Genomic DNA, 11,005 nt, shown 5'->3' with positions numbered 1-11,005 from the left:
CAAGGCTGAACCCACTAACCATCTGCAGTGGACCACTTGAGACAGTATGTACTCAGCACTGTGCAACGGCCAAGCCCTAAGGAGAGTCTGGGAAGGCTCCCCCAGCCATCCTGCCTATAGGATTAGAGAAGGAAGCAACACAAGCCCATAAGGCAAAGCTAGTTCCTTCTGGTCAAGACGCTGACATCTCTAAACTGTGAGACATGTAAAAGAGTTAATCTGGTTGGCCAGGCCACAGGATTACCCTGGAAGTGAGGCAGGGCCACCCCAGGAAGACAGGCTCACCTTAAACTGTGCTAAAGGATGGGTAGACGGAATGTCCCTTTAATGAAATACTACACCTTTCCTTCCCAGAATTCCTGGCCACTAGGTTCCTACAAGCCGCCATGAGGTTCTGCTGAGCCTGCCTCGTTTTGTCCTTTGGGATGCTTGTCAGAACGTATGTGTGCTGTTGCTAACACTTGGGCTTCCTCTAAAGCTCTGCCCTCCATGCTGGTTTAACTCAAAGGGAATGGTGATCTTTCGTTCTTTTCATCTCCATTCTTCAGATGTTTGTTTTTGATAAAGGTCTCACTATGTAGACCTCACAGAGATCTGCCTGCTTCTGCCTCGCCAGTGCTGGAATCAAAGGTGTGTGCCACCACACTCAGCCAGGTTTTGTTTTTTTTTTTTTTTTTTGGTTTTTCGAGACAGGGTTTCTCTGTGGTTTTGGAGCCTGTCCTGGAACTAGCTCTTGTAGACCAGGCTAGTCTCGAACTCACAAGAGATCCGCCTGCCTCTGCCTCCCAAGTGCTGGGATTAAAGGCGTGCGCCACCACGCCCGGCCAGGTTTTGTTTTTAAGATACAATAAATTTGTCCTCTTTGGATAAACTTGGACTTTTCTTGACTATCCCACTTTTCCTGCCTTTTAATTCTTAAACTGGTGGAAAAAAAAAATGAACCCATTCCCGCATGCCTGGATTCCCGCATGCCCGGATTCCCGCATGCCTGGATGGCATCAGCACCTCAGTTAGGATAACTGTTCCAGGGCTGGAGGTGGCTCAGCAGTTAAAGGCACTAGTTGCTCTTGTGGTTAACTCCCAGCATCCACATGGTGGCTCACAGCCGTCTGTAGCTCCATTGCCAAGGGATCCCATGCCCTCTCCTGACCTCTGTGGTCACCAGGCACATATGTGGTACACATACGTATGTGGAGGCAAACACTCATACACATAATCGTAAAAAAACAAGTACAGTTTGTAGCTGCGAACTGTGCACAGACCTGGCAAGTCAGAACAACACCCGGTGGTGCTCAGCTCTGACAGGTTGGGGAAGCTGGGTGCGGTGAGTGACAGTCCACTAGCCCGAGGGGCCTTGTTCTTACCCAGCACTTGGCCCTTTTCATCCGCTTTGAATGATGGTGAGTCAAACACTCCTTCCTCGCATCCATGGCACCTAGAGCAAGAGCTTTTGCTGCAGGCCCAGATGGTGCAGCCAATAAGCTGCACCCCAGCCATGGCAGTGTGGAGGAGGGAAGGGAAATAGCAGACGGATATCCACAGGCTTGGAGGTCAAGACGAGACCCTGTTTCGTTCATCTTTGGACCCCACCTCCTGTGTCTCAGATTATCTTGATGAAGGAGGAAATATCTCACTTGCTCCTCCTAAGACTCTGAAGACCCAGCCATTAATCATCAGCGTAACCCCTCTGCAATAGCCCTGCCAATAATACCCTTCTATGAAAATAGGCCTCCCTGGAGAAAATCCTGTGCCGCAACCTCATGGGATCTGCCAGAAGACAGAGAGAAACGTGGTACACCTGAAGCCATATTCAAAGGCTCAGTGAAGACCTGGGTAAAGACACCTGCAGCCGAGCCAAGCCTTACCACCTGCTCAGAGCCCAGGGCCAATGATGGAGTCAAGAACCAACTCCTACCTACAAGTGGTCCACTTGAATGCCTGACACCATTGCCCCTGCAACCCACAAATGTAAAAAAAAAAAAAAATGTTGAAGATGGAAGGAATAACTGTCCCTTCAGTGAGGTCCTTCTGTACACCAAAGGTCCTTCCTGGACACTGTTGTTTACAGGCACGCTCTGCGAAGTCCATTTTCTGGCTTCTCAGAAAGCTTCTCCTTCCTCTATGTCCCCCTTTCAGATTCCCGCTAACATCCCAAACCTGCTCACCCAGACATCTCACACTCTTACCCTTTCTCTTTGGGGGACCCCTCCAGCAGCTGCTCCAACACTGCTCTTACTCACCTGCCTGCTTTCTTGACTCAAAGAGCATAGGCTTTTCTCCTCCTCCATCTCCCTCCTGGCAGCTGCCGAGATTCCCAGCTTGCCTTTTCCTTCACACAAAAAAGTCTTCTAGTTACCTTCTCATGCCCCCCCTCCCACCTTTTATTTAAATCTAGGAGGTCAGCTGGGCGGTGGTGGCACACACCTTTAACTCCAGCACTCAGGAGGCAGAGGCAGGTGGGTCTCTGTGAGTTCAAAGCCTGGTCTACAAAGTAAGTTCCAGGACAGGCTCCAAAGCTACACAGAGAAACAAACAAACAAAATCTAGGCAGCTAAAAGTCTGCAGAAAGAACTTTGTGTTCCTGACAGACTAGAGTCACCTGCTCTAAGATAAAACGCTTCATGATCTACCGCCTTCTTAACATTTCCCTCGCACACTGGGATATTGCTCAGTGGCAAAGCTGTGAGAGGCCTGGGAACTTCCACGCTGTCCTCTAACACCCCTCCCCCAAATACACACAAATAAGTTTTTTTTGGGGGGGTCTTTTTGTTTGGTGTGTTTTATTAGAAAGATCATGTGACCAATTTTTAGGGTTTTAGGCTAAAAGTAATCATTAAAGTCAGAACAGATTTATTCTATGTGGCCATGCTGGGAATAGGAACAAATAAAGAAGGCCAGGGACCACCACCCCCAAATCCATTTTCAGGGTACCAAAGAGAGGTTTTTGGTTAAAGAGAGGGCAAAAGGAGTGGAGTCCAGCCCAAGCTGTTGTCCCTGCCCAAGTCTGTCTGGCAAGGTGCTATGGCAAGTTGTCAGAAAGAACTGTGAGAAACCCCTCCTCTGGCCAGGACCAGGCTTCACTCGACCCTGAGATTCTTGGGAAACTGCAGTTCTTTGAGGTCCATTGTTCCAGTAGTTTGATAGCCAGATAGGAGGGACACAAGGGTCACTTAAAATAGCTTTCTTCCTGCCAGTACTGCAGGGAAGGGAGGGAGAGAGAAGGAGGGAGGAGAAAAGAGGGAGAGGGGGAAGAAAAGACGGAATCTAAAACACCCCACTCCTCCTGAATCTCACCCTTTGTACTCTTTACAATAAGGCAGTAAATGCTAAGTTCCTGAGTCCTGTGGTCACGCTAATTAATCATAGAACCACTGGAGGCAGTTGTGGGTACCCAAGATTCATAGCCAGCACTCTTGAGTATGAGTGACTTTGCCCTTGAAACCTGAACTGGGGACAGTCTTGGGGTGCTAAGTCTTTAACCTCTGGGGTCTGAGTAAGGACTGAGTTACTCAGATGATGTTAGAACAGGGCACTGGTTGTTAATGCCACAGACAAGTGATCTCAAAAGCCAGAGCAGAATTGCTCTGTGTGGCCATGTTGGGATTAGGGACAAAGAAAGAAGTTCAGGGACACCCCCCCCCATGCCCCAAATCCATCTTCAGGGTATCAAAGAGAGGATTTGGGTTAAACAGAGGGCAAAAGCACAATCTTGTGCTAGAAAGGACATCAGACCTTGGGAGGCCAGGCCAGTGAGGAACACAGGAAGACTTTAGACTCAGAGTGGCTGAGAGGTCCGGAAGTGATGTCAGGTGGTCGCATTATAGAGGACCCACAGCTTAAAGAATGAACAAGGTCAGATTCTTAGCCACAGAATCAAGGCACAAAACGAAAACATGCTCCAATCCTCGGGAAGAGTCTACCTTCAGTGAGAGCATGGATCGCTTCCCAGCCTCACATCAGGCAGCTCCAACGCCTGTGACTCCGGTGCCAGGGGATCTGTGACCTCAAGCCTTCAAAGACATCGTGCATGCACACAGTCCACATGGCTACACATGAAGGCACTCCCACATACATGTAGAAATAAATGAACCTCTCAAAAATTACCTTATCTTTAACCATGCACACAGTGTATGCCACCTGTGCACGGGTGAGCTGGATTTACAGGCAGTTCGGAAATATCTTGTGTGCTGGGTATTGAACTCGGGTCTTCTGCAAGAATACTCTGTGCTCTTAATCACCGAGCCATCTCTCCAGCCCCTTAGTAATTATTTTAAAATGATAAGACCTCTGGCCACAGTTCCCCTGTGGAACCTGATGCACCAATCCAGGTGAGGATGGCCACGATGTGGACAAGGCTTCACTGCATCAGGGTTGGCTTATTTGTGGTGCTGAGTGTCCGTCTGAGGCCTCATGTCAGGCACGCGCTTTATTTTGCATATATTTAGAAGGCAGTGCCAAGACTGACTGACACTGCAGAGGACGGCATGTGAGTGCCGAGGAGTGACCATCTTCTGTGTTCACGGAGATGCCTGGGTGTGGGAGCTGGGGAGAAGGCGGCAGCAATTTAGTGTAAATGAAATTTGAGGGACAGCATGAATGTAAATAAAGGAAAACAATGAAGTCCCAGGAAGAGCCCTAAGCACTCCACACTGTGCTTGGTCCTGCGTTATAGCTGGGCAGTGGTGACACACCTTTAACCCCAGCACTTGGGAGGCAGAGGCAGGTAGATCTCTGAGTTCAAGAGCAGCCTGTCTACAAAGCAAGTTCCAGGACAGCCAGGGCTACACAGTAAAACCCTATCTCAAAAAAAAAAAAAAAAAAAAAAAAAAAAAAGAGAGAGAGAGAGAGAGAGACAGACCCTGGGTTAGAGAGATGGCTCAGTGGTTAAGAGCAGTTATTGCTCTTCCAGAGGATCTGGGTTCAATTCCCAGTGCCCATATGGCAGCTCACAACTGTCTGTAACTCTAGTTCAAGAGGACCCAATGCCCTCTTCTGGCCTCTGTGGGGACCAGACATGCACATGGTGAATAGACATACAGGTAGGCAAGCACCCATACACACATACATACATACATACATACATTCACATAAAATAATTAAATTTTAAAAATTAAAAGAGTAAGAAAGAATCTATTGATAGATTGTGGAGGTTTGAATAAGAATGGCCCCCATAGCCCCTTATATTTGAATGCCTGGTTGTCAGGGAGTAGCACTGTTTGAGAAGGATAAGGAGGTATGACCTAATTAGGAGGAAGTGTGTCACTGGGAGGTGGGCTTTGAGGTTTCAAAAGCTCAAGCCAGGCCAGTGACTCTCTCTCTTCCTGCTGCTGCTGAGGGTCCAGATGTAGAGTTCACAACTTCTTCAGCACCATGTCTGCCTGCATGCCACCATGCTCCCACCATGATAATGAGCTAACCTCTGAAACTGTAAGCCAGCCCAATGAAATGCTTTCTTTTATAAGAGTTGTCATGGAGCCGGGAGGTGGTGGCGCACACCTTTAATCCCAGCACTCGGGAGGCAGAGGCTGGTGGATCTCTGTGAGTTCAAGGCCAGCCTGGTCTACAAGAGCTAGTTCCAGGACAGGCTTCAAAGCTACAGAGAAACTCTGTCTCAAAAAACCAAAAAAAAACCAAAAAAAAAAAAAAAAAAAAAAAGAGTTGCCATGGTCATGGTGTCTCTTCACGGCAGCAGAATCCTAAAACAGAGATTCTCCTGCCTCTGCCTCCAGTGGGCTGAGATTACAGATATGTACCACCACACCTGGTAGTTTTCAAGGGGGAACATCTGGGCAGAAGCTGACTGAAGGACTCCAATACACACACACACTGTCTTAGGGTTTCTGTTGCTGTGAAAAGACACCATGGCCACGGCAACCCATATAAAGAAAAAACATTTAATTTGAGTGGCTTACATTTGCAGAAGTTTAGTCCATTATTGACAAGGTGGCGTGTAGGCAGACATGGTGTTGGAGACGGAGCTGAGACTTGCAGGCAACAGGAAGTGGTTGGAGATACTGGGTGGTGCCTTGAGCACATGTGAGACTTCAAAGCCTCCACAGTGACACAGTCCCTCCAACAAGGCCACACCTCCTAATAGTGTCATTCCTTTTGGGGGTCATTTTCAAACCACCACACACACCTATGAGAAAGCCTGCACCAGGTGACGACAGAGCTGGGAAAGATCACCACACATAAACATACACACACACACACACACAAAGAGAGAGAGAAAAAAAAAAGCTACAAAATCCCACATCGAATTACGTTTTTTAAAAAGTATTTATTGCAAAGAACGCTGGACATAGTGCAATGTACAACTGAAATCCAAAACCATATGTTCTCGGGAAAGCAGAACAATGTCGGTGATTCTGCCCATGAATCATCTCAGCTAAGAGCTGGTGGCCAGCCTGCCTACTGCACGGAGGCCACTTCCTGCTGCGTGAGGGAGGGAGTATTGCAGCATATGCCCTGCTCCACTGGCATCCTTCTGCCCCAACCCGAGGCTCTTACCTCTGCGTCCAACAATTCCCATCTTCCTGGGCACAGAGGAAAAAGGCTTTGGTGGTCTTCACCTCAAATGCCATCCAGCTATGTGCTCACAGCTGCTGACCGCTGGGTCTGCTCTGGCTGACATGCGTGTGGAGATAACATGACAGCAGCACTCAGATTCTGAGACGGGGAGCAAAGGGTGCAGGCCCCACATCCCAAAGGCAGTGGTATGGTCTTCTAGCTCCAAGCTAGGGCTTGGAAGTCTGATGAGTCCAGGAGAGTCATGCCCCAGTCCCAGCACAGCAGCTGAGAGACACTGGCTGGGGATAACGGCACTGACTTCTCCGAGGCAGGTGGCATCTGCAAGTTATACAGCCCAGGGCTGGCAGCGGTGGGCTGCTCTGCCAGTTTCAGGCCTGGAAATGCTCTTGGATGCAGGGCCTGGCTTCCCCATGGCTGCTGTGTGGATATCAGAGCACTGATTACTGCTATACGCAGCTTCCAGCCTGCTTCAAAGCCTGCTTGTCATTCTGCCGGTCAGCTGAAACATGGAGCCTGACCTTGCTGCCTGGACCCACGAGAACTCAGGGCATGAGAGGCACCAGGCTTCATAAGGCTGTTTCGCTAGGCTTAAGTTGTCTGCGCATCAAAGCTGGAGTGGGTCTGGAGGCTCCTCCCGCGGCTGGGACCGCCTACCTCCGTATTTTGTCTCTCCCTCCTCAGTCTTACAGGTAGAAGACAGTCTGACAGGACTACCAGGTCTGAGCCATTTATGACAAAGGTATGTCCCGGTCACCAGTGGTCTGTCCTGTGTGGACCTGACAGCGACAGCCAGGCAGGGGAGACCAGCTCCATGAGCACTTTGGTGCCCAGCCACTGCACGGCCCCCCGGGGGAGAACTGAGGACAAGGCAGCCTGAGCTGCAGCTGCCCCACGTTCCAGTGCACGACTTGGTAGACATAGGAAGGCACCACAAACGCTGCCTTCCACACTTGTCCAGTGTCAAACGCCAGAAACAACATGCTGTCCCCATGAGCACCTACAAATACGGTGACAGTTCTTCTGCGCCACTCTGTTCCAGGCGGGGAATAGCGTACACTAAGGTCCCGCAAAGGTCTGGCCTCTGGCCTCTGGCCTCGAGGGTGGCTACAGAGAGGACAGCAGAGCTCTACAGTGGTCACCTGGCCCATTTCAGGCAGCTGGGCCGCAGTGGGGTGTCCTAGTGAGACTTCTGTCTCATGTCACATTTAAGGTTGCATACTTCACGAGGCAGCGGGCAGGCTGCTTGAGAGCTGTTGCAGAGGAGCCAGCAGCGGGGCACAAGGCCCAGAGAACTCAGCAGCAGCTCAGCAGCCGTCCCTAGCCCTGCTGCTGGTTGTCAGCAAGGAGGCAGTGGGCTAGGCTGAGAGTTCTGAGTGTTGCTAGGCACCCATGGCTTCAGGAGTGCTCCTGCTCGGTGACATCATCAGTACAGCAAACACCAAGTAGGCCTGGAGTGACCCCTGGGGTGACCCCTCTGCAGAAGTCAGGGCCTGCCAGGGCTTTTGGATGAGAAGTGGTCACTGGTGAGCAGGGACTGTGACAAGGGCTTCCTCTGAAGGCCTGGAGATGTCTACATTCTGCATAACAAAGACAAAGAATGTCCACCCTGCTCAGGAAGAGAGGGGACACCTCACCCCTGCTGTCCTGATCACTGTGGCCAGACAGATACCCATCTTACCTCAGGAGCCCCAGCTGAAAGACCCCAATCTGCCGGAAGTCTGAAGTACCACGTGCTTGGTTCTCAGATGACAGGACAAGGGTGGGGTGAGGCTACTAACTACTCCAGGCCCCACTGCAAGTGGGTCAGGTGCTGCCCCAAGCAAGGCTACTCTACCTCCTACCTGAGGACTGGTAGCTGACGAGGCTCAGTCCCTGGGTGTGCCTCTTTCCCGGCTCTAGCAGCCTATGGACATCTAGTCTGTAACATGGCTTAGCGCCTCAGGACTGAGTCACGGGACCCCCTGAAGCCCCTGAGGCTCTCACTGTGAATGACCTCCATAAGCCATAAGGTCCAGTTCCATCCTTGGCCTGCTAAGCCTTGGGTATCTCCGACCTGAGGAATGGGGGTCTTGAGATTTCCCTAAGCTCCACGAGGCTGTTCTGTGAGTCCTCAATGGCTTCCTTTGATTCCAGAAGCTGCAGGACTAGGTCAGGAGTGGTAGCCCTGTGCAGCATACTATAGCCATCCCTTCAGGAACAGAGACACGCTCCTCTTGGCCTATGCTAAGCTCACAGACCAGCCCCAGGTAGATTCCTACTTTGAGGTAGGGTTGGTTTGTTATTGTTTTGTCTTTTGAGAGAGAGTCTCATGTAGCCCATGTTGCCCTCAAACTCACTATATAGCTGAGGATGACCTTAAACTTCTGATTCTCCTGCCTCCGTAAGCTGGGATTCTAGGCATCTGTCACTGTGCACTGTTGGGGATCAAATTCAAGGCTCTGTGTGTGACAGGCAAGCATTCTACCATCTCAGCCATAATGCCAGGCCCATAATACTTTTTAAAGTTCAAAGGTACCCAGTTACAAAGGCTCTCATGATGCCTGGACTGGTAAGGGAGGCCAGAATCCCCACCTGCTATAGGTGGGCATCTAGCCTCTCCCTCACCCTGGACCAGCATCTGGTCCAGATCCGGGCAGAGCTGTTGAGTTTGTGGGGCCTTAAGAACTGGGAGCCAAACATACCCAGTTCCAGGCCCTCCCCAGGGCTGACCTTGGGAAGCACCTAACTACCCAGGCCACAGCACTACCTAGCCACAGGAGACAAGAGAAAACAGCCTGGGAAGAGATACCCAAGTGGGAAGCCTGAAGATAGAGTCAGGACACCCCCAGGGAACACGTCCACCACCCCAGCAGTGAGCCCAGCGCTACCTGAGGCCTGTCTCGGTGTGTGTTCACAGCTGCTACGTTCAGGAATATGGACTCCACTTTACAACCTGACGAAGGAAGAGGCCAGTGTCATTTCCACACAAGGGCAGCAGAGCCACAGTGGCAAAAGCTACGCCAAGGAGGAGGCCAGAGCGTACAGAGATCAGCTTTATCCCGTCCATCCTTCCCAGACAGCTCCAGGGCCCGCCAGGAGGCAAGGAGGACTTGTCAGACTCCTGTGGACCCATGTGTGACTGCCCATGTGTGCCACATGGGGGGCCCAAGCTGCCTACACAGCGACTGGGGGTGGCTGGGGCAGCAACAGGTCAGTGATCAACATGGAGTCCCTAACTCTTGGTACCCCCACACCAGCAACACCCTCCATCCTGCCACAGACAGTGCAGTAAGCCCAGGAGGGGGAGTAATCCCAGCTCCCCTGAAGCTTCATTCTCCACAAGCGTGACCCAGGAGAGTGGACTGTGGCCTGAGCATCTGCCAGTGTAGTGGGGGGAGACATGAATGTCCTACATCCAGAACATTCTAAGGCTAAGGAAAGATCAAAGATCACTGAGGAGACTTTCTATGGTCACAGGAACTTATGTTTGTTTGAGACAGGGTCTCATTTTGTAACTCAGGCTGGCCTTGAACTCACTATGTAGCCAAGGCTAGCCTCAAACTCTTGGCAATCTTCCTCCTGATTACAAGCACAAGCTACCATAATTGAATACACAAAGTTTTTTATAAACTAAAAAGCAAATTAGGTGTGTGATTAGAAAGAATTCCAGCACTGGTGGGGGTGGGGCAGGAAGGAACTGAGACAGGAAGTTTCTGAGCAAAAACCTGCCTCAGAGCAATGAAAGAAGAAAAATGGAGAAAGGGAACTGGGAAAGGCAGTGTGTGGGGGAGAGTGGGCATGAATGAGGCCCAAGGGAAAGCAGAGATCTGTGGACCATCCTAGACCCTACAGACAGTCAGGGTCAACACGGGACGCCCCCTTACCGTAGGCCACGGGTGTGAGCTTCAAGACTGTGTGCAAGGGGCACTTGAGGTAGGGCAGCTCTTCTGTGGACAAAGAAGGACAGGGCTCACATGCCACGCATGTCCGATGTCCCCATGTCATGCCCACAGCCCACCAGCCCGGCCAAGGCCTCTCACCAGCTGCCTTGTCAAGGAAGTAAGCCAGGAGGCAGCGCATCACAGCCTGGTGGCAGATGACCAGCACATTCTCCTGTCTCTCCAGTTCCATGATGACAGGCTCCAGTCGCTGCACCAGGTCTTCATAGGACTGCAAAGGCAACAGAGGTGTCCTCCAGGCCCGGCTCCAGGGGTAGGAACGGAGTCAGGAGTTGTTCTGACTAGACTTACGTCAACTTCACATATAAACTAGAGTTGTCTGAAAGGAGGTGCGGTGGTCTGGACGAAAATGGCCCCACAGGCTCGTAGGGACTGGCACTATAAGGAGTTGTGGCCTTGCTGGAGTAGGTGTGACCTTGGAGGAGGAAGTGTGTCACTGGGGGTGAGCTCTGAGGTTTCAAATGCTCAAGTCAGGCCCAATGTCACCCTCTCTTCCAGCTGCCTGTCGATCCAGATGTAGACTCTCAGCTACCTCT

General features: G+C 51.0%; 1 protein-coding gene across 4 annotated transcripts in view; it reads right to left on the bottom strand.

Annotated features, from left to right (window-relative positions):
- Positions 1-6,291: 6,291 nt before the first annotated feature.
- Positions 6,292-11,005, bottom strand: part of Pfkfb4 (6-phosphofructo-2-kinase/fructose-2,6-biphosphatase 4) — a 37,841-nt gene continuing 33,127 nt past the window's right edge. For all 4 annotated transcript variants that reach the window (XM_057767611.1, XM_057767610.1, XM_057767609.1 and 1 more), the window contains exons 11-14: positions 10,551-10,680; positions 10,395-10,457; positions 9,399-9,463; positions 6,292-8,108 (exon numbers count right to left, since the gene is read on the bottom strand). In XM_057767611.1, coding sequence (XP_057623594.1) covers positions 8,049-8,108; positions 9,399-9,463; positions 10,395-10,457; positions 10,551-10,680 — 318 coding nt within the window. In that variant the 3' untranslated portion in view covers positions 6,292-8,048. The remainder of the gene's footprint in view (positions 8,109-9,398; positions 9,464-10,394; positions 10,458-10,550; positions 10,681-11,005) is intronic.

Source organism: Chionomys nivalis, chromosome 4, assembly GCF_950005125.1.
Source record: "Chionomys nivalis chromosome 4, mChiNiv1.1, whole genome shotgun sequence".
Taxonomy (NCBI): domain Eukaryota; kingdom Metazoa; phylum Chordata; class Mammalia; order Rodentia; family Cricetidae; genus Chionomys; species Chionomys nivalis.
This window is presented reverse-complemented; position numbering and strand designations above follow the sequence as displayed.